At 39.7% G+C, this 24,168-nt stretch overlaps 1 protein-coding gene across 1 annotated transcript; it reads right to left on the bottom strand.

Moving 5' to 3' along the window:
* Window positions 1-499: 499 nt before the first annotated feature.
* On the bottom strand, window positions 500-22,217 carry LOC148823466 (ADAMTS-like protein 2). Its single transcript, XM_088927814.1, has 18 exons — window positions 22,119-22,217; window positions 14,720-14,862; window positions 13,223-13,298; window positions 12,366-12,468; window positions 11,508-11,653; window positions 11,250-11,373; window positions 10,263-10,343; window positions 8,691-8,866; window positions 8,111-8,552; window positions 5,873-6,110; window positions 5,466-5,569; window positions 4,716-4,842; window positions 3,658-3,871; window positions 3,079-3,234; window positions 2,410-2,580; window positions 1,849-2,025; window positions 794-938; window positions 500-618 (listed from the first exon to the last, which is right to left on the bottom strand). The coding sequence occupies exons 1-18, from the start codon at window positions 22,215-22,217 to the stop codon at window positions 500-502; spliced, it is 2,841 nt and encodes a 946-aa protein (XP_088783940.1).
* Window positions 22,218-24,168: the final 1,951 nt, after the last annotated feature.

Here is a 24,168-nt window from a genome sequence, read left to right as displayed (position 1 = left end):
AAACATTTTTACATAAAACTGTGAAGAAAATTACATTATAAATTCGTTTTTAAATAAGACTTCAAAGTACTTACCTTGAAAAGCGATAACAAGTAGGTAAAAAAAATGTGGGATGAAAAAGAACATCAGTTTTCAAAAAAAGCTTTTTCTTAAGGTTTATTTCATTTTTCTACCTGTTGCACACATCTTTCAAGAACTTTGATTTGTTGATACAAAAATCTGTACATGTCAAACATTAAGAAACAGCATCTATGACTTCTGCCAAAGAACATAATTCATTCAAGCAAACATTTCTAAATAGAACTACACATCCCGCCATCAGTCCAGATCTTTTTCTTTATCACAGCCCGATGAGCTGCCTCATGGCCTTTGTCAGTCCAAGAACAATGTTCATAGCACCTTTATAGGAGGTCTACCTGGACAAAGTATAGAACCTAAAAACTGTGTTCTGGTAGACTATGTCTTTAACATGGACAAATTTCACATTCTTTTCAGTTTTCTACTGGGACTTGTTTCTGCATGATAGACAGCAGGCCTTTCTGTAGTACCAGTGTGTGCAGAGTTTCACTTTCAAAACAAGAGCACAGTTTGCAGTGGCTTTGTCCTGACACGCGTCGTCTGTGGGGGAAGAAGAAAGGTAGTCACTTTTTCATACACACCGAATGCAACAAACTGGATGGTGCTCCAAGCAAAACGTTCTTCTACTTTCAGAATGTGTTATAAACCCCCCCACGAAAATCTCCACAGTCTTCACTAAGATTTTTTGTTTCGTGTGTGTTGCGGCACAGTGTACCTGGAGCTTCAGTAGGGCAAGGCTGGACTTCACATATCTGCCTGGACTCTGGCTTAAGTCCCGAGTCACAGCTGTGACTGATCTCTTCCCCTTGGTAGCATTTCACCTCACGCACCTTCACACCACTCCCACAGGTCTTACTGCACTGCAGCAGGAAGGAGAAATTGCCCACAAAACACAAAAAACAAACAGGTTCTGCGATCAAATGAAACTCCACAGAAACATTTGGTGGATGGGATTAGATATGCTGTTGACAGATACTCACTTTTTGGTCCTGACTGAATATTTAAAATGACAGCTTAGAAAGAGTAGAGCCTTATAAGTAGAAGAAATGACACTTTCAGATTGCCTTCAGTTCTGGACAAAAACTCTAAAAGTCACCAGTTTGATACCAAACCTTTTTTCTTTTGCTGGAGTCTGAGTTCTTTAGCAACAGATGATTATAAATATTTATTTTATAGTTTTTTTATAGTGTCTTTAAATTGAAGAATGATCCCCTCCCTGTGGAAGAAATCTACTATTATTCCCACTGCCAGGCCAAGCCTTAACAATTATGGGCCACTTGCTCTCACATCTCTCCAACAAAAAGTCTAAAGAGTGAACAGTGAAGCAGCACATCACAAAGAGCACACAGAAGCTTACTGACCCCCTGCAGTCTGCATAGAGAAAGGAGCAGAATAGACAACACAATATTCACACTATTAAATCTGGTCTATCAGCATCTCGACCAAGCAAAGACGATTGTAAGGATCCTATTTGTTGATTTTTTCTCTGCTTTTAATTCAATACAACCACTGCCTTGGATGGAAAAACTCTCAAAGAACTTCACTTTAAATAGTAATTTAATCAGATGGGTCCTAGACTGTTAATAAATAGATCCCTACTGGCCCCACTAACACCTCTTCCAGCAGGAACCTTTGCTTTCCCAGGAAGTCTCCCATCCAGATACTGACCAGGCTCACACCTGCTTAGCTTCAGTGGGTTGCCAGTAGTAAGGTACAGGGTGATGTAGCTGCTGGCATAACATGTAGCAACAGACAACGGACGTACTGTACCTGTGACCAGGATGTAGTGAACCATTTGGAGCAGGGTCTCTCGAAACAGGCTGCCTCTACCTCTGGTTTCTTTGTAGGGTCACAGCTCTGCTCTGGGAACTCCTTGAAGACCCCATTCTCCAGCCCAGCACAGATCACCAGCCGAGTTTTCACACCCCGCCCACAGGTGGCATTGCACTGAAACACCCCCACAAACACCATTAAACGTGGCACCTCTGTTAAAGTTATAAACACTACCCACTGGAAAACCCTAAAAAAACCTCTTTCTTCAAAATTGCAATTCTTGATATCCTTTTCCATAACATTACATACGAAAGTCAGCAAACTGGAAGCCACTAGACTGATCCAGCTCATTTGGTTGCTAGTGAATAATTAATCAGAGGTTCTCATCAGACCATTTTGTGAAAGAAGTTTATGAAGTAGTTTACTTCTATTACTTGCAATCCTATAGAAACAAGCAGTGATCTTCTATATAAGAAAACAACTGAACACCGGCTGATGTACAATAAATATGTAAAACAAAACCACATGATGTGTAAAGGTTCATCTATTATTCAGTACCTTCTCCCATTCCTGCTCCACCCAATGGGCTGGGCAGTTCCTGTCTCCACAGGGATACACCGCCAGGGGCTTGAGGGACAGGTCACACTGTATGTCGGAAATAACGTTGCCATCGCTGTTCTTGCACACCACGTAGCGCGTCATCCGTCCCTCACCACAGGGCCCTGAGCACTTCGAGGAACAGTCCGGGAGAGAGGGAGAGAGCACCGTTTCACTCCGACACGGATACGACAGACTCCGCTTATTCAAGGGAGACCGTGGAATAAAAAGGTGTTTTTCCTTTGACGAGAGTAGCTACGAATTTACACTCACACCCAATTTCTTTTGACACCTCTGTTTTTGAGGAAAAAAATAGTATTACTCATTTAAAAACATTTGTTTTGAAATAATTGTATTAGAATAAATGCCTGTAATTTTCCTGTTTTGTTTGGTAATAAAATACAGCTCATTCTGTTTATTTTATATGGCTTTTTTTGTTCATCTTTATCATGGGTGCCAACAAATTTTTGAGCCCAATGTATATGCTAGGATACCTTAAATAAATCTGCAACTCATGATGGCGTGTCCTAATACACATTTTCAAGTTCCCAAAGGCTTCCGGTGAGCCTAAAAGCTTCTTTTATGGTACAGAAATTATTCAATGCACTGCTTCGAAACAGCATGACTCACGGGACCCCAGTCGGACACTGTCCACCTCCTGTCACAGGGGGAGCCCTCACACTCCTTCTCACTCGCGGGCTTGGACGCCTCATCGCACAGCCACGTCTCCATGGAACAGCGAACCTCCCGCCTCATGAGGCCCCTCCCTCCGCACCTCGCTGAGCACTGCAGCCCACAGGCACACGACAGTCACACAAGTCACTCAAGCACGTGACCACAAAAACCAAGTTTTACTTTACTGTCCTAACACTTCTGGAGGGCACTGTGTGTTGTGTAAATGGGAAATTACCTAGTACGTCATAAGGTTACATAATTAACGGTTTTTATTGCCTGTGGAGAACTTTAATATTCATGTACATTTAAAGGAATTTTTGAATGTAATGAGCCTTCTTGAAAGTCGTAACATTTGAATAAGAGACATCTTAAATGAAGCAAAAAAAACACTCAACGTTATTTCTATTGAGGCCTCACCTAAGGTAATATTTTTGAAGTCTTTCATGATACAGCATAATATAATTTAGCGTTAACATTTCATCCAATACAATGACAAAGAAATGACCACAGGAAGCCTCAGAAGTGCAACCGTACCTCTGACCATTCGGAGATCTCCCACTGAGGCCCACAGCTCTTGTTCTTACACGGTTTGCGTGCCATAGGCCTCTGGAGGTTTGCGGCCTCGCACAGATCGTCGTAAACAGAGCTGTCAAACCCCGGTGCCATCATCTTCCAGCAACGCACTCCCCGGAACTGGTAGCCTTCCCCACAGGTTCGCGAGCACTCACTCCACCTGCTGGTCTCCCACCTGTTACAGAGGCTAATGGAGTGAAAGGGAAACAGCACCCGACAGCCAAGAAGCCTCATCAGCCACTACAGTGTCACTGTAAAGTCACCGAAGTTCCAAAACGAACAAAGCTTTGGTCTAACAGTTTGTGCTTGAAAACTGTTGCTACTGATAGTCAATATATATGATGAAATAACAGGCCAATAAAATTATACGAGTACAACCAATTTGATTATTCTAATAAACTGACTGTTGCTTTGGAAAAGAATGAGCTTGAAAAGGATGTTTGAAATGCTACCAATAGCCTTAAATATATTACTGCCATTTTTCCATTTTACTGTGCCTAGTTTATTATGCTGTACTGTATTGCTTACTGCACCATAAGAACTTCTGTCTTTCATTTAGGAAATTTGTAAACTTTGTAATAATGGTGCTATTTTAAGATGTATTCATAATAGTTTGTAATACTTTTTAATAATTTGTAATACTTTGTACTATTCTTATTGGAACACTCGTAAATCTTCTTGGATAAAAGCATCAGCCAAATGAAGAACCAAGAAAGATATCTGTCTCAGTTCTCATTGTACCTTGTTCACCCCCTCTGTGGACAATAAGGAAACAAACACCTTACTGAAGATACAAAGAAAAATACTGTTACAGAACAAAATTAGAACCACTCCTTAGCGCAGAAATGGACTTCTACGTATATTTTCTTCAGAAGGAGGCAATACACTGCATAATTGTTAACAATGAAGCTTCCTATACTGCTTCTGCTGTAAAGACTCTAGTTTTCAGTGGTTCTAGTCCAGCAAGTTTCAAAAGTTCTAACAGATATCTAATGACACCCTTTTCATTTTAGGCTGACCTCGGAGGGCACTCTTTTCCTGTGCAGAATTCGTGAGTGGGCTCTGGCCTTGCCAAGGCATCACAGTAGCTTTCGTCAACCTCCACTCCATCATAGCGAACACACATAGCGTAAGAGGTGCTTATTCCTGCGGGAAATTAAGATTTTTTTTTAGCATGATAATTTTCACTTTATAGTTCAGACTTTTAATTTGTTTAAAATCAGGATATTGATTCTGTGGAACAATCCTTGTAGGAAGAAAGCCTGCAGGTCTGACAACATAAACCCTACAATTTAGTTCTGGATCAATGAATCCCATCAATTATTAGACACTCTGTTACATACATATTGCTAGCAATAAACACAAGGTATTAGGCAAGTTTGCCTTCTGCGTCTGCTTTTGTCATTTATGCATAACCAAACTTTTTGTCCAAAAAGGACAATTATTTTTTATCTCAATGGCATCTGGAAGGACAAAGGAATGGTGAGGGGCTCGCCTCAGTGATATTGAGGAAAAGAAAGGACAAAATCTGCTGCTCCAGTAAAGCTTTTTTGACACAACCCTGGAGGACATTTCCCTAATTCAATACACTCTTTGGCCAGAAAGGTTTTCAGCACTTGCACGAACACAGTTACTGATCTGCCAACTGGAGAAGGTTTTACTTACGAAAGATACACATGTACACAAAGGCTCTTTCTGTAGACAGCAGTCAGAAAATAAGTGTGGAGTACTGTATATGCCAGGATGTATGGTGTGGTAAATAGATGCACCTGTAGTACATGTTGAACTGCAGGGTGCATGCGCGGATACCTTCCATCTGTACATGTCTGCCAGGCTGATGTCATGATCTACTGATTCCACCTCAAATTCGTTGCTAGGGAGACAGGAGAGAGGAGACGGATATATGAACAGAACAAGAATCTTCTTCGTTTTTCACTTCAGACAATTTAGCACTTCTGCAATATTGTAAGCAAAGTAAGACCTACTGCTACGTCGGTGCCAAAGGATAACAAATCACATATTCGGCTGCCTTAAAGAAAAACATGCACTAAATACTAATGAAAATTGCAAAGGATTTTGCCAAAGGAATATTTAGAGCCCCATAAACAAGAGAGAAAATGTTGACATAATACCTATATCCAGCTATCATACAAGGTGTTGCCCTCAACTAGCTTACCTCTCCGTTTTGGGGGCCTGTACAGGTTCCACTTGATGAAGATTGAGTAAACTGAGCCTCTGTGAGGAGGTGGAGTTCAGCAGAGAGAGCTTCAGTTCTGGTGTATGTTTGTAAGAGATGCCTCCATCAGGACCCATCTCGAGCTCAGGGGTCAGAATCCCTGCATACCCTTCCAGGGACAGGTTGTTGTCTAGTGAGGCACTTGAGTTTTGAAGGCCAAGCTGTGCCTCTGGGCTCCCTGCGTTGGGACAGACAGAGTTGCGTCCTGAGCTATGGTCCCCTCAAACTCTCAGATGTGGAAACGGTGCCTAAGGATGGACTCTTTAAAGGGGGCTTAGGAGCATGAGGTGTTATGTTTTGATCCCACAGATCGAATAAGAATCACAAGGAAACGGCATGATCATTTTGTACTTCAATTTTGTACTTTTGTAGATAAAGACAAATTAGTAAAACTTAACTAATTTGTTAAGTAAACAAATCTAAGCCCTTAAAGATTAAAAATCTTCTTGAAATAGGCAGGGGGTATCCTCCACACATTTGACAGGGCACTAACCCTAGTCAAAATCAAACTTTGGAATCATGTTCCATGAGAAAATACCTTACATGCATCTAGATTCTACATGTCCTCCCCTTGTACCGAAATACCTTTTCTATTTGCAAAGTTATCATACAAAACGCAATTGACCCTTTAGCTGGAACCTTTAATCCAGACCCACCCACCAATAAGCTAACCACCTATTCTAAGTTGCAGATAAATATCCAATGGAACAAGTAAAAGGTTTATTTCATGCTGAAAAGAGAAGAAAGGAAACACAACGTTTCGGCTGTGGAGCCTTCTTCAGGTGTGCACTAAGCAGTAGGTCTTACTTTGCTGACGCCCGAAGAAGGCCGAAAAGTTGTGTTTCCTTTCTTCTCTTTTCAGCATGGAATAAACATATTACTTGTTCATTTGCAGCTTACGCATGCCAACACAGCTACCCACCTGATAAATATCCAATTGCACACACAGTCTATACAGTATATGACCCCAGTGACCATTTCAAGATCACCCAAAGACCGTCGTGCTTGTCTGGCAACATCTTTTAGAAGACCGGCCTCTGAACAGACAGTTCAGAACTGTGAAGATCAAGGACTTCACCAAGCCAACAGCCTCTCATTTTTACATCTCTAATACATGACCACACTGACCTTTACGTCTTTGGCACTACACTCCTTCACAGGGATTCAAGAACTCCCATAGCATTGAAAGCCAAACCTATCCTTAAACTTGGTTCACATACTCAGTGATTGATTCCCTTTCTAATCTCTCTTTTCATGTATAAATATATATCTTCCACAATTCCCCTGGAACACTTTTCCAGCGATACTTCAATTCCCCCAACTCATTCTCACACTTCATCTTCCCAACCCCAACCTATTGCCTCACATTCCTGATCTCTCTCTCTCTCATTACCACACAGAAATGAAGACGTTTGTTTTCTTTTCTCTATTTATTTTCAGTGTGGAATTTTCCAATTCATGCTGACTCACATTGACACATCTCTCCACTCCTACCTCTTCACAGTACTTTAAAATGTCAAAATTATAATTACAAGCAAAGAAAAACATCATTTTGTTATTACAAGTAACCATTATAATAATTTGTAGTCTTCAACAGAAGCAAGTCCCTGCAGAAAATGCCTTTTCATCAATATCAATAATGTCAATGTGACCTGGTAAGAATCATAGTAAGCCCAGGGCTATCCCGCAATCATATAGGGTAAAAAATGGTACTACATCCATGATGGGACACCAGTCCTGTACACAAGGATAATTTAGTAGTGCCAATCAACTCAGTGAAAGCTGATCAGTGAAAGCCCATACTTGAACCAGGAACCCAAGAAATCAAAGAAGGCAGCGCTAACCACCACCCCATCTCTTTTTACCAAGAGCACGTGATCGTTTCAAAAGAAAAAGCTAAATCCTAGTGCAGTCGCATATTTGACGAACCAGGGAGTGAATTCAAATTACAAAGTATACAATGATTTTTTTTCTTCTCCATCCTGAATTTAAATAAAAAAAAACACTTCATGGCAAAGGAAAATACTTTTTGGGAAACATTCAATTTGGAGTATGTTCCTTTGGTTTCGAGGTACACGATGAATTTAGAGCAAGAGGTTATCGGGTAAATGCTCAACAAAACCTGTTTCTTCTTCATGTCCCTGGAAGCCAGGTAAAGCCAATGAGGTTTCCACTTACCATAGCTGGTAGGTCCTCCATTTTCCTCCATCTTGTTTTCTACTTTGTTTTCAAAGAACTTGTTAACAGACTTGAAGAAGACGAAGCCAGGAATACTGGAGAGATTAAGAGGGGCCTGCAGCTCCCAAACCAACCCTTCCCGGTCTAGATGGGCTCCTGGGCCGTTGTCAGAGGCCAACGGAGGAGTGCGATTTCTATATCTGTACTCCTCTCCATCGCTGATCTCATTGTTGTCATACGAGAGCTCCACTGATATGTTGTTGAAGTTCCCAGTGGGGCCAGCCTTGTCCTGCTCTGGCTGCAGGCCCACACTATTCCCAGTATTTGCCACAGCATCTGAAAGGCCTGTCTCCGTCCTTGGAGGCACTGTCCTGAGCTCCGGGGAGGTGGGCACTGTGTACTCATATGTGATATGAGGCATCTTTCCATTTAAGTTATAATACTTGAAACAGAAAAACAGACCTGTCAGTGCAAAATGACCTGTGCCAAGATCAATCTAAATGTCTGTAAATCCCAGATGTTCAGGGAAAATACATTTTGTGTAAAAAGCCCTGCCATTTTTAGCATTTGGGTTACCTACCATCACATTGAGACCTTGATTGGTGGGTCCCTGTGCAATGATGTACTCAAATCCATCGGATCTGAAGCTGGAGGGCCTCCTGTACTTGAAGATGGTGCCTGCCACGTGGAAGTTCCTGGGATTGTCAATTACCGTGTTCCCATTAAAGAAGAATTGTCCTGCTTCATCTGAGAGAGCTAGGAGAGGTGACAAAATGCTGAACATTGTTTAAAGGTGAACATTTGGTATGACAGCCAACAAACAGAGCAATATAAATGTATCTGTTCCACAGGGACAGACCAGATACTGTTTGCATTTCTGGGCATGTTGCTGATGATGTGCAATCATGATATTACAATTTACCTGGACACCTGTTATCAATCATGTTGTTCTTTCTGCTTATCTGTACAAATGGGAAACATCAACCCCAAAGCTGAAGACTACAAAAATAAAAGGACTTTGTTTTAAAGCTTTGCTGCTTTTACATCTTTTTCCTGTCCTTAATCATTAATATACTTTTGAAAGTAGAGTGTAGATTGGGCTCTGTGATCTACATGTTGCAAGTTCCTGGACCAGAAGATTCCCAAAGAAGTAGCATAATTTCTGCACTGTCAGAGAAGGACTGTGATCAACTGCCCAGGGTTCTCTTGGCAATCCAGCACCTTTGCAGGCACCTGTAGGATTGCCATGACATCATTGAAGGACAGGCCTCCACCTGGTGCTGAATCTCCTGTACATCACTACAGAGCTTGCTCAATGACTCAATGGGAGGATGAGCTGGAGGAGCCAATCTGAACTTCCTCAGGGGTTGTCACAGTGAACTGAGACATGTCTAGCGATTCACAATCAGATGGATATAGCTTTAAAACAATTGGGAATTCTATTGGTGAGAAAGCCAAAATGATTTTTTTTTTACTGTGTGTGTTTCTAAGCTTTTCTTTGCACTTTCAAAGTTTCATACAACTACCTGATCTTCAATATCAAAACGAGTGATGCATACATTGCCTGACTTAAGATTAAAACTCATCTTCTCAGTTTTCTTGATGTATGATTTATAGAATTTAGTTAGATAAGATTCCCATTTAAAAGATAAAACACCTGCTGCAATTCTGTATCTTTATTCAGCTGAGAAGTTCCCTGCAGAATTTGTGACATTATGGAGTAGCTGGATGTGGACTTTTCATTCTGTGTTAAGGTCTAAATATATTTATATCCTCTTCACAACATGATATTTATGGTATAGAAACAAAAGAGCTTGTTCGAGCTACCGTACAGTATGTCTCTAGAGTACATAAAGTGCCTATGAATGCCTGAGCTTTAGTGCTTTAGAGCTGCAGAATGAGAATGATGGTGTTTCAGTGTTCAGCTCTTCAAAGAGCCTTTTGTGATAAACTTATTTAAAAACTACTGAACTGTGCTGTCTTGCATCCCTACATTATCTACAGCCTGAAGTGCAGGCTCCCCCTAGTGCTGTACAGAAGGATTGATAACTAAGATACTGGCAGGACAGAACTGGCTTCATTACATTAAAGTGCCTTGGAAGTGATTAGATTCTCCTTTGTACAGGCTTACATAAAATAATTAGGCAGTTACCTAAGATGTTTTCTGTCTTTCTTCGTTCAATGATCTGGATGTCTGTTGCTCCTGCTGGGATGTTGGTTATAAAGTGGTAACCTAGGTAAAGACAGAAGTCATTATGGACAGTAATACTAATTTCAATGCTTGAATTGAAACAACTATAATGGCTCTCTCTTTAATATGTCTAGTGTAAAACACAAAATATTAAAACCTCCTGAAGCATCATACATTTCCAATTAGGAAATTCATAATACTATTTATTTTAGAAAAAAAACTTGCTTCATTACCACTGTGCAGATCTCTTAGGTGCTTGATAAATTTAGTTCCCTCTTCTAGGGTAGGCTTACTGATGTTAGTTACTTAGAAAGACCTGAGCATGACCTGAAATATGGGTTTACAACAGCAAAACTGACACAGAGACTCCTAAGTTAATCAACAGGTAAAGGTGCTAGTCTGTGCACGAGCTGAACTCTACGATCATGCGTTTGAGTCTGGGCCACGTCACTAGCCGACTGTGACTGGGGTTCCCCAAGCAGTGGCTCACAGTTGGTGGAGTCCTGCTAAGAGGACTGTAGGTACTTAGTCCAGCAGGATTCTCTTGGATCTTAACAACAGTGCAGCCTCCTGCCTCCTGGGCGCTTGCAGGCATTTTGTGCTGTCAGTAAGAGTGTAACGTAAGTGCCTTTCCTCCAATGAGCATAGAAGCTCTCGCTTTGGCCTCTGGTCCGTGTGATTTGTTAAAAAGACCAAAGGTCGATACCTACACATTCTCATTCATTCCTGTATGCAGTAGCAGATAAACGATAAATACACAATTCCAGTCTGGGTGGTTAAAACAAAAAAAAAAGACAGGTATTCTAAATTATTTATTGAGTGAAAACAAATTAGCAGTGTATACAAAAAGATTTACCATATACCATCCCTAATTCATTTAAGTACGTTTGATCAGATCAGTATAATGCACAAAGCCTTACAACCTCTTGTTTCCCATGTAAGGTATACCTAACTGTGCGATTCCTTTTCGGTACGATCCTGAAATGCGGCAGCACGATCCGCCATCTCCTCCACACACTCCACACTTGTCGACAGTTTTCCTGGAATACAGCTTCCCGTCACAGCCCACCATCTACAAGAGCATGCAGAAAAGGGTGAAGACTTTTTGGCGGGTCTCTTCTCCCCTGGAGCCTCCCGATTTACGAAGCACCCAGGAAGCGCAAATCTCCTGTCTAAATACACGCCCCCAAGGCAGCCCGGCCTTACCTCACACTTGCCCTCGATGCAGACTCCTTGATGGATGCCATCCCTACAGTTCGTGCCATCGTGGGCGGGGACCAGCAGCTGTCTCTCCCCGCTGGTGGTAGTGCACTGAAGATCACAGGGCTTGTTCGAGATGTTGATGTAGTCGTCTGAGCAGTGGGGTTCAGAGCACAAGCACCTAAATCAGAGATCTCTAGCCCTAGTGCCAGAACACCCCTGCGCACTGTTTTTCCTTCCAGCTGAGCTCCCAACTCACTTAATTCAGACCTTAATTTCCTTAACGGGTTTCTTGATCAGCTATTTTCAGCTGAAAACAGTTTAAAAGGCCTAGTTAAACACATTATTACTTCAATAGCTTCAGTTGGGTATCTGAAAGCCCCGCTGGAACAAAAACCCAAGGAAACAGAAATTCTCAGCGCTAAGTCTATATCATTGTTGAGACCCTTAAAGACCTCCTTTAAAACGTACTCCTTTTTTATCAACTCTTGAAGAATACTGAGATTTCTTATTCTTTATTAAAAATGTAAGGTAACTTTGCTTTATCCTTGAAGCTTAAATGCCACCTTGTATTTCAAAGTGCTTAACCATTTGTCTGCTCAACAGGATTAGGAAAGTACAGACAATTTTATTTTCGATGATTATTAAACCAATTAAGGGGTCGTCATTTAGAACGACAGACCACGACAATTATACTTTCACAGCATTTTTTCAGTGACAAGGTGAAGTTATACAACTTATACAACTTACAAACTAGGAGTTTTAAGATGTGCAGTTTTAGTAATGCATTAATTGCAGAAGGATATACAGACCCACGTGTGTTGGATGTTTAACAAACAATCCCGTCATGACGAAATAGTTTACCTGGATAGAGAGGGACCCAGGTATAATGTTTTCTGCCAAAAGATTTAGCATTGAAAGATGAGCACTGCTGCTGTTTAAAACTGATCCCATTGTTAGGGCATGGCTGAAAACACAAAGAGATACATAAAAGGACAGAAATGAAGTGTGTTCTACACATATTTGGAGACTCTTTCATCCCTAATCTGTTAAATACATAGAGGTTTGACGAGCTGGGGAGGGAGGAAAAAGAAGAGCCTTTATGGCTTTTATAATGTTTGGTTGGGATTGTAATTAAAACCTACTGTAGACCATAATCAAACAAACAACATAAAACATACAAAGGCTGATTAGCTTCAGGAAGCGGTTTTGGTTTTGCATTGCATTCTGAACTCTTCATGGATACAAGCTCCATCCTTTACATCTGGGACCATATCAGTCTCTTAAATTTGACCTAGCCTTGATATGCTTTTGTTACACCAAACCAAATGCTATGACAAAATACATTTGTTTTCAGATTATACAACTGTATAGAGCTTAGCACTAAAACATGCTGACAAAAATGCCCAAAAGAACAGGCTCCAGTGCAAATGGGATTGTTATTATACATTTCATTTATATTTACTTCCTTTTACTTTTTAGTGAAGAATTAACATCTACTTAATCTGTATTGTAAAAATATCTTTCCATTTACACTTACTGGACAAACTGACAAGACTTTTTATTCACAATATAGTAGTGAAGATAAAATGATTCAGGCATCACAGATTAAATATGAAGGCAAGGTAGAACCTGTACTCTCAGATCTGCAGACACTCCAAAATTGCCGCTACTGCTCTGTTCAGTATCACACTTACTGTACATGTTTTTTAAACCACTACCTGATTTTGGCAGAGCTGATACTGCTTGGAAGATCCAACACAGATGGTGCTGTTGACATTTTGCATTGCAATGAGCCTGGAAAAAAAAAGAAGAAGAATTTATTGCAAAAACTGTGTTTTGCTTCTGGTTAAAAAAAAAAAGAAATCCCTTTCCTCCCCTTTAGCATAAAGTGGAACTACCACAGAATCGAGCAATTTTTGCTAACCATTCTGAACTGGCAGGATTCCAATGAAGTACAAGCGAATTAAAATGCAATAATTGCTTCCTTTTCACAAAACATGTTTGTCTGCAGCATCATTTCTGCATTTGGCATCTCAAGCATTGGACCAATGCGGAAAAGTGTTAAATGTTTCATGCTTGTAACCCCCATCCAGACAGCAGATGTTGTACTTTCCCAGGCTTTCTCAGCACTATAATGAAACACTCCAAAGCATCGCCCAGATGATGGTTGCTTCCTTTTTTTTTACTTCTCAAGGGAGTGCTAATGGAAGCCAGCTGTGACCTAAGTCCTGGAGTTATCAAGCAAGGAATATCCCACATCAAGCCAGACTTCATATGTTTTCATATGAAGTTATTTACAAAATACATTAGCATTGGTGATCTAAAGGGTTGACTCCTGTCATCTGCATAGTGTCTGCACTCTGCATTATTTTATTTGTACTGATTAGAGCATGAAAAGCAGGTTCCCCTCCTCTCAAAAAATCTTATCTCCACTTCCCTCATATTTTGTCTACAAGTCTGCTTTTCATAGAACAAACACTATGCTAAACAGCAGTCTAAGTATGAGTGCTATGCAGAACACTAATAACATTATAAAAAAAAAATCAGAAGGAACTCCTCTATAAGAGGTCATATACATAACATTAATATTTACAGTTATAATCCTCTGGATAATATTGCACATTTTGTTTTTGCTCTTCTAATTACTTCAAACATTTTCAGAACCCAAGAAAAGCACAAAATCATGAACTTTGTGTGGTTGTCATTGTTGTTGCAATCCACTGGTCTCGCCATGAGCAGGAGCATGTGAAATGGCCCTTCCTGCTCACTAGTCACTGTAATGACGATTGTAATGCGATGTATGAGCGAATAAGTACAGGTTGAGGAGAAGACACTTCACCGCAGAAATGTTCCAACATGATCTCCATGCAGAGTTAACAAGTAAGTAGTATTTGTCGGCCATCTTGAAGCCGAGAGCAACATTTCTGTTGGATTAAAAGAGATGTATTCACAAGCCTGCTTGTTTACACTGCAATACTTCACGTCACTGGAACTTTTGTTACCTTGTTCTGAATCGTAGAATATAGCGCTGCGCATACCTGGAAATGGTCTATTTCGTGATGTAAACGAAAGGTTTTACATGTTACTGTGTACATTTTGCTTTCATTTTCGTTTGAAATGCACTCATCAATGCCGATTCTTTCCAACACCGAAATAGACAGTAAAAAAAAGTGTTGCAGTTCCCCTTTAAGCTAGGGGCTCTGGGGAGACTTTACCTCTGCTTCAAGCAGTGCCTTTCCTGGGAACGAACCCCTCCTCCACAGGTACGTGAGCAGGTGGACCACGAGCTCCATTCTCCCCACCACTTGGCAACCTCTTCAGCCTGGCTCTGGACATCCTCTCTCCCCTCACTACTGTCCTGGCAGAGACAAAGACACGGCTCGTCACACCCATCCACAATGCACTCAGGAGCGGGGTCTCTCTTTTTCAGAAAATCACCAACCTCTACTCTCACCCCCTTAACCCATCACATTCCACTAGAAAATAGTTTTAGTGACATTTCAAGAAAATCAATGTTTATTTAATGGTGCCTCTCAGGGGTCAAAAGTCAATAACAGACAAGGGGCAAATGGTCAAAATGTGGAGATTCAATTACTGGAGTACCACAGGGATCTGTATAAGGTCCCCTACTCTTCCTAATTTATATAGATTAGATATACAATGATTTACATAGCTATATATATAGCTATCCAACTAAAAATACAAAATGTGAAACACTAAAATAGAAGAGGCTACTCAGGAGAAAAAAACGTAGATGTTTATGTTAACACATCTTTTACCTACATCGTACAGACAATGTGGGGAAGCGATAAAAAGAATATCAAAATGTTACGATATATAGCTAGACATGACAATAGAACTGATGAGAATAAAGTGAACAGGAGTCAAAATCTGACATGTATGACACTGAAAAGAGATCTATGTTCGTGAGCAAATTGTTTTTTTACCAATGAAAGTATGCGGAACTTACTTCTCTTGGAATTAGCTTATAGCATCTGAGACAACATAGAGCAAGAACCTTTCTTTTGTTTTCCTTTTGCGATTTAGGTAATGATGACAACTATTAATCAGAGCTGTAAATTATTTTTTTAAAAATATTCTGTGTGGTTGGGGTAGCTTTAATATTTAGCATGGCTCCCTCATTACTCTCATGAAGCAAGACATTTTGCATCCTTGTGGGAGATGTTTCTGGGAGACCCAGGGCTCCAAAAAAAGCATTTCGTCTGTTGTGTGAATAATGCTCTAGGCTTCTTCGGCACTCACAGACCAGAACACAACAGGTTGATCCTTTACAGTGGATCCTCGGATCTTTCGACCTCTTGCAGTGTTTTCAGCAATTTTCCGAGGCAAACACTAGTTTCCAGAACACTAGGCAAAACAGCTCCTCACTCGGGTGCCCTACTGTAACTGCCTTCTGTGTACAACTTTGGTGATCTAGTGCACTTCTACAGTTCATTCACAAATTTTACATTATTGAGTGTAGTAGAAGTAGCTATGGGAACAAAGAACCAGTCTTAGTTGTAGTCCCTTGAAATTCCAAAGCAAGGTTTTTCACCATTTCCAGTCTCCTTTTTGTTTTTGATAAAATATCTCATCTATGTTGGTGCCATTTCATTGCAGAAGTAGACATGAGAGAAAACCTCTTTTCTTAGGCTATAAGTGGAGAGGTTCAGAAAATACTGGCAAACCTGGATTAAATTTATGATGTCACTGACACTCTGGGAAAGCAATTTTCTGTGTGGATTATTAGCTGTTTTTTGTTTTTACTAATTTCCATGTGTAACCTCCCATCTATGCTGGCATAATGTAAAAAGTTAATTATATAAAAAACACAATATACCTGAAAAAGGGAAGATAAAAGTAGAAAATCCTTTATTTTGTATAAGTTCTACCTGTAACTCAATTAATTGTTAAATAAAACATTTTTAAAAAGAAATAGACAAGAGGTCAACAGTGTATCCATTGCAACCATTTGAAATATTGCAGTTGCCAATACTTTACAGAGTAGCTTGAAAACGATTCTGAATATACCATTTATATTACAACACATTGCACAATTATTTCCACCACAGTTGTCATAACCAAATCTCACTCATACTAAACCCAGATCACTCCCAGACAATATCTAATCAAGACACTTTATTTCAACAAGGCCTCCTATTTCCACCAGAAGTGGGAGAGTAATTTTGTGTGTGTTAAATCTGTGGTATGAGGGAAAAGAAGCACTGCAGAGAGACACTTCAATACAGTTCATAAGAACTTCAGGTGTGATTTTCCCACTGGAAGCTGTCTGTAGTCTGGAATGGTAAACAAGCCCTGCATTGCAAAGGCAGCATACTCTGTTCACCAAACCAATTAAAAAAAGCCATGGGGCAAATGAAATATCTGTCAAAGTGGCTCATTACTTGACAAAGAGCAGGCAAATTTGTGCCAAACAAACAGGGTTTGATCCCGACATGCCGCCTGCAAATGCTAATTCAATTCATGCACAGGTGCTTCAAGTTATTTCTTGAAGAACGTTAATCTGCTGCAGACGTTTGGAGTCTGGATGCAAAGAAGCACAGCAGCATACACACCCCGGCCCACGGAAATAGCTTCTTTCTCTGGCTCAACATACCTTGTCGTGACATCAAGTCGAAGTTTTGAATGCACCTGACTAATGAGCAACTGGATGACTCCATTCAAGTCAACCTCGCAGCTTATACTCTGTATTACAAAGTGCAAGGTACAGAGCATGCAGTGTCAAGCCCTTCATTGAAATTAGGATATGCCTACAGTTTTTAAATAATAATATATAATACTGTAATTGCAATAGGTATATAACCTATTGTAACTAATGCTTTACAATGTGGGTGGATTTTAGTTTTCGTAACTAATTAGCCTCCATTTGAAATGAATTCTGGAGATCTGTGTGTCATTTTGGGGGATTTTCCGTCGCAGTCTTTTTCAGTACTAGAAAATAAAATCTTAGGATACAGCGATGTGACCACACTGCCTAAACAAAAGTATCTGATCATGTCATGTAACTAAACAAAAGATTAATTTGATATGCGTTCCCTCTGATGGCATAGATACATCAGTCCTTTAAAAATATTTAACATGGATTCGACAACATATACTGGTTAAAATATCATTTTTTATCTTAAAAGAAAATATAAACCTCAGATCCTTATCAATGACCCTAAAATCTGTGCCTTATGTATCTCCCTAAATGTATTTGCACAACACTGATCAGACACATTGATATTTCATTAGGCAAAGATAAGTATTATTTCTCTCACAAGCTTAAGTAAGTACATCTCAGATGTTTCAGTCCTTAAATCCATATTGAAGGAATTATATGTCCCACAGAAACTCCAACAATCAGGTTTTAAAATATAATATGCCAGTCCTGCAGGATTCCATATTATGTGATCTTGGGGAAGTGTTCATTCCTCCCAGTTTAAGCTATACGACACAAGGAAAAGGTGCTTCATGTTAATGTGTTTTCTTAGAGTCCCAAGAGAAAACACAAATCTGCCCCAACCTAATGTTCTATTTAGTCATGGTGTAAAAGTAGAGACACTATGGCTTAGATCTGAAACAGAGCATACGTCTGGCCATGAATCTCCTCTCTTTTCGAACAAAGACAAGCCAAGATAAAAAGCTTTGACATGACTCTGGTGAGTTAGAGAGTGAATCCATCAGTTGGAGAGGGGGAGGCAGGGGAAGACAGAGGTGGAGGTGGAACACAGACACTTAAATGAGAGCCAGATGAAAGGGCGAGCGCTTGTGCTTAAATTAACCTGACTCTTCTTGTCTAGACATCACGTTAATCTCTCCCTCCAACCCTGGTATCAGGGAACATTAACGGCACTTAGAAGCTCGAGTCTGGCAGCCTCTCAAGCAATTTTTGGCTGTTTCTGACCTGGCCTATCCATTTCTCAGATATTATCTTGATAGCGAAAGAAACACATCCACAGATCACTCCTATGCAAAAACAACAAGCAGAAAAAAGCAAACCCGAAAAAACTGATATTTTAACCAATAGTCAATTCATATTTGAGGTTTTTAACCTTTGCACATGCTTGGTGTCAGATGATATGACACATGCTCTTAACCTTTTGCAGATGTTTTGCAGCTTTTACTTTAATGTAATGGTAGTAATGGGAGAAACAGAGTAATGGTAGAAGGCAGTAGTTCCAGTGAGTTCGTGTGTCACTGGAAAGGGACAAGTAAAAGGTGAATTCCATGTGGAAAAGCAGAATAAACATTTTTGCTATTACATTGTTTTTCCTTTTTTTGTTTCAGCTTTGAATTTACCTTTACTCATTTCTTTACTTAATGTAGTACTGTATTTGATTTTCTAGGAGATCAATGAAAGTATACAAAGATAAAAACACAAGTAAAGAAAATGTTTTGCCAAAGATCACTTTTGAGAGTTCTGTTGCACTACTCAGGCGAACACCCTACTGTTGTGAAAGACAGACTACAATTTGAATTAAATTATTGGTCGCTTTTTGATTCCTCCTGTGCGATCATTATACAATCCTCATTCAAAGATCAATTTCAGAAAACAGGGAGAACACACAGGCACTAACTTTGACATAACTAGTCAATATGCACTTGCTTTAGCCTGCCATGTCCAAAACCTCCCTTCACTCTATATATAATTCAGAATTCACACCAAAGATTGTAAATGGTGAAATGGCAAAAGGGCAAAGAATCAAAATTATATAGGCCCATCCTGCACATTTATCCACAGATCTCAGGAGTCACTGCTGTACGGTGAAATGAGAATTTTCCAACCCACCCCTGAAAATTCCTAACCACAGTTAATATGGTGGTACTGCGTATGTCCAGGACACATGACTGACATTTCTGTACTCGAGGAGCAGTTTAATTAATTCACTAGCATTACCTTGTTCTCTAAGAATAACAACGCCCCAAAATTAGGTGTACTGAAAGGTTTATGGAGTGTTTTCACAATAAAATTTAGCTTAACCCGTTTGTCTGAGGGCGAACCTCAGGAAGACGAGAAGGCTGGGACCCCCATGCAGAGTGAGGAGTGGAGGTGGGATACAGAAAGACACATGTGAGAAAGAAAAGGGGATCACGTATAGTATTTATAGTGTTTTAGGACAGGAAATGACATCAAGAGTGATTAAGAATTACTGACACCCGAGTCTGATAGAACTTCATTGTTGTTATCCCACCCAGACTTTCATTATAATCTCCATAAAAAATGTATTCCCAGAATCCATTTCTTAACATCTTGTTGCTTCAGCATAACATTCACTCCATTCTTTTCCCCCTCATAAACTCTGCCAACAATTCCTAGCACTTTTATAGGTCTCCTTTAAGACTTGCACGTAAAAAAAAATTACAACCACTTTTATCAAATCTGGAACCAAATTTATTCTGGCACAGAAAGCTCCACAAATCATTTAGTACACGGTTTTAAGAGACTCAATAAATACCATCTACAGTATATCTAAACAGAGATAAGAAAATGTCCCTATAAGACACAGTACTCTATAAGTAACAGTTCTAGCGTAACTTCTAGTATAAGGAGTCCATCTTTTATAAGAATAGCAACACCTACTCTAGCTACGAAGAGACTTCACACCTTGAGGTTGCACAAATAAAAATAATGATGAAATGTCTTGATGTCATTACTTACGAAGCTAAGAAACATCCTTCAGCCAATCTCTTCACATCTACAGAGGACACAGAGTCTATCCAAACAAGACTCAGCATGCCTGTGTTTTGTGTCGGGGTATGAGGAAAACGTAACATCATAGCTACTGGGGAACACAGACATGTTGTGGTTTTTTTTATCATGATTGGGCATTAAGATCTCAATGTTTACCACCTAGTGAGTTAGACCTCCATATACAAAAGACAAAGTAGATAAAACTGTGACTGCCAGTTTTAACACTACCACATCAAGACACGCCCAGTATAAACTGAAGTCATGTGAAATAAAACCATGCTTGGTTACAGAGTCAGTCGGAACTAAACAACAGCCAATGCCCCATTTCTTAAAATTTAAGTATTTTAGCAATTCAGAACTGATTTTTTTCCTTTACCTACATGGATAAAGACAGTAATTTAACCATCGAACAATTTGTAAATGTGAATATATTAAGTATTCTTTAAGTATTAAGTATATGGGCGTAAAAAACACATAATTCATAGGAAAGGTTTAGCCACTTATCATCTTGATTGACTACAAATTTCTTCATTTATAACATTATATGCTAATATCTGAACACACATAATCTTTTATATACATTATGTACTGCTGTCTTTACAAAGATTGCTAACAAACTGACCACTCTAATACTATTTTTGTAAAACAGCTTAAAAGAAATGGTGCAGTTAGAAACTGCACATTAGTGCCATTTGTTACATCTGAAGCTGTTAAATCTCCTTAATTGCATGACTTGTTGCGCCCAGGTATCATCTTTCAGGCCAAATGAACGTGCTCCTCACTCTTCCTAGGTCGCACGCCTGAGCAGTATTTGCACAGGCGGTCTATGGCTAATTGCTCATTCTTGTAAATTCAAATTCCAAGTCAACAAAACTAATCAATGCACAAACCAAAACTTCCGAAAGTATATTTGTTGCTGTTGTCAGCCTTGCAAGTAAAATGTAATATGAAAAATCTCAGAGCAGATTAAAGCAAACACGTTTAACGCGTATTATTGCCCACACAGGGCAATAATAAAATCTAAATGTGTGACAATAACGAAAATATTTTAATTTCGTATAAAAATCCGCAATTCATGTTTTCGTCCTGTTGTCATCCAATTCATTTCATTCAGAACATGCAAAGTGTGTAATACCATATTCTCAGAAAAGCGAGCTCCGTACATGCAAACCCGTACACTCCCATACGTTGTCACCATTTTAAAAAGCTGATATACAAATAAAAGGACAATTAATAATACATTTTACATCGCCAATATCAAAATTTTCAGATGCTGATACTTTGTGTAATATTTCAAATGCTTATGCAGCAACAGCTACAATAAATATTAGTTCTTTTTATACCGGAATCTACAAGAAAAATAATTTCCCCACCCATGAACAGTATGTTAATTTGACTGAATTAGGTATTTATTTTCATTAAACACCCGTCCACTTTGTGTAAATCCCTGCCTGTCGCTCCAGTCTCATTAACCAAAGCCTACTGGACCACGAAGCCCCCTTCTAATAACGTTCAGCCACTTCAACAACTTTGAAAATTCCAGGGAGACATTAAGACTCCAGCTGGGCTTTGATCTCTAAGCTTAAAGACCACAAAAAAGAAAAAAAGTAATGCATAAAAAAGTTTTTAAAAAAAACTGTGAGCGCTTAACAACGGATATAACCAAAAAGAACTACCTGGTGCCGTGGACCAAATCGCATTTAAAGTCTTAAAAATTCTAATACCTGAACTGCATTCTGTTAAATAAGTTTAACATTCAGTTTCACATACTCTGGATACTGTTAAAATGTCACATTCTTTTTTATTATATAGTTAAATGAACATGGACCTTTACTGATCATATGTGCCAGGAAAGAAAATCACCAGACTACATACAAAAGCTTATATTGCAATGGAACGAAATAAAGAGTGGGATTTACCTTAAAACTGGTGTTAGATGTTTTTCCCAAAGTTCCGAAAAGTAAGAGTGCACAACGAATAAGAATAAAGCCAGATCTTGCCTTCCCAAAACAGTGCATGGTTCATTTGAGAGCAAGGATGCCTCCCCCCTTAACCTCAGCCACAACTCAAAAGGAGGCTAGCACAAAAAAAGTTCTAATGAGGAAAAAAACCTAGATACACTAATGGCTTTACAACCTGCTGGCTTGAAGGAAAAAGGGGCTGGTCACACTGACTTTTGATTGACGTGGTAGACTCGAGGAACTTAGCACGTTGCCATCGTTTCTGCGGTATGTGTGTGCGCGGTGAGTCTCGGACTTACAGATCTCCGTCCGAGCTGTAGCATTTGTGTGGCAAGGCGTTAGTAGCTAAGGTGGGGGGACGGATGCTTCCCACCTCTACAGCGTAGTTTTTTTGGGCTTCCGCCGGTAGAAGCTCAACGGGACAAACCTTGATTGCACGGTGGCGGAGTTCAAAATGGCAGGTCAAGCGTTCAGCTCCAAAGGCCCCCGACCTCTTGACATTTTAAAGCCCATTTTGAGGCGTATGTTCATTTTTTCCCCCCAAACGAATCAAACGTAAAACAACACAATCTAACACTTAATCATTTCAGCCAGAAAAAAAACCCCATAATTAGTGACTAGTGTACATAAATAATTGTAGTCTTGGTATCATTAAAGGCACATGCTGTCGATAAAAAGCATTCTTTTGCACGGAGGTTTACTATTTTTTTAAGGCCAAACTAAAATAAATGTCAAGGGGTTCTATACTGAACCTGCAACACACAGCATCCCAGTAACAACGTCTTTATTAAATACCATAGACTTCAAAGGAAATCACATCTTGGTTATGCACGTTTTAAAGCCTTTTTGAAGTAAAACATTTTTCTCGTACAGTTGTTGATCCTCACTAGATAAATGTAGCACCAGAGGACCTAAAACAACAGCACATTTCCATCCCTTTATTCACTCACGTCATCCGTATCAGAAATGCACACTTAGATTGTTTTTTACCGTGTACCATGTTTGTAAATGTGAAACGTTTTGGCATATTCATATACTTTCAGAGATGAATTTAAGTAGTATGAAAAATGACAGCTGTCTTTGTAAGATACAATGTTTGTGTAATAAGATAATGGCAGAAGAACAAGCCAATGGGTGTTGCCAATTGACAGTGTCACATCAAACCCTAGAGGTCAGATGTTAGCACTGTACTGATGCTCCTAAAACAGACTAAAAAAGGTTAACCCTTCACATACCTCTGGCAGAGCGGTGGCACTGTGGCTAAGGATCTGTGCTTGTGGCTGGAAGGTTGCTGGTTCAAATCCTGTGGCTGGCAGAGGAACCCTACTCTGTTGGGCCCCTGAGCAAGGCCCTTATCCCCAACTGCTCCAGGGGTGCTGTACAATGGCTGACCCTATGCTCTGACCCCAAGCTTCTCTCCCTGTCTGTGTGTCTCATAGAGAGCAAGCTGGGGTATGTGAAAAGATGAATTCCTAATGCAAGAAATTGAATATGGCCAATAAAGTGATCTGATCTTACCTATGGGCTCTTGCTAATGTTACCCAACAGGAGATCCTGTAGACTTTTTGGTTTGTTCTGGACAAGCAACCCGGTTTTACTTCATGTAAAAACCCTAATTATTTCTCATAAAAAAAAACAGGTTTTCCATTTATGGCTCAACGGCAAAATTTTATTCTGCCTGGCAGCCCCTTTTTAAACTTCTTTAAGAGCTTGCAGCTCGACCCGGACATATGAAAGACCTTGAAGACTGTGGCCTTCCTCTTGTGTCCTTTCATTTTTCTCTTTTTTTCGTTTTCCTTTGCTTATCTCTTCCACATCTCTGGTTTCCTTTTTTCTACCCCTTTGTTCCTGTTTTTATATTATTGCTGGATTTACTGTTTAGGTACCCCGTCTGTCACCCCATATTCTTTTCTAATATTCTAATATTCTTTTCTTTCTGAAAAACCAATAAACAAATTGAACATAAAACTCTCATGGCTTCAGAAGGGATTGTAATTCTTAAAAGAGT

This window comes from Atractosteus spatula, chromosome 11, assembly GCF_055471065.1.
Source record: "Atractosteus spatula isolate fAtrSpa1 chromosome 11, fAtrSpa1.hap1, whole genome shotgun sequence".
NCBI lineage: Eukaryota > Metazoa > Chordata > Actinopteri > Semionotiformes > Lepisosteidae > Atractosteus > Atractosteus spatula.
Note: the sequence above shows the minus strand (reverse complement) of the source record. Positions and strands in the feature narration are given on the sequence as shown.

What these genes read in the sequence shown, in the direction of transcription:
- LOC148823466 (XM_088927814.1), bottom strand. Translation starts at nt 22,217, where the DNA reads ATGCACTGTTTTGGGAAGGCAAGATCTGGCTTTATTCTTATTCGTTGT. An exon ending in CAGGCCCCCAAAACGGAGAG is followed by an intron (nt 5,570 to 5,872) that starts GTAAGCTAGTTG and finishes CTGTCTCCCTAG; the next exon opens with CAACGAATTTGAGGTGGAAT. An exon ending in TTGCCCTACTGAAGCTCCAG is followed by an intron (nt 619 to 793) that starts GTACACTGTGCC and finishes CTTCCCCCACAG; the next exon opens with ACGACGCGTGTCAGGACAAA.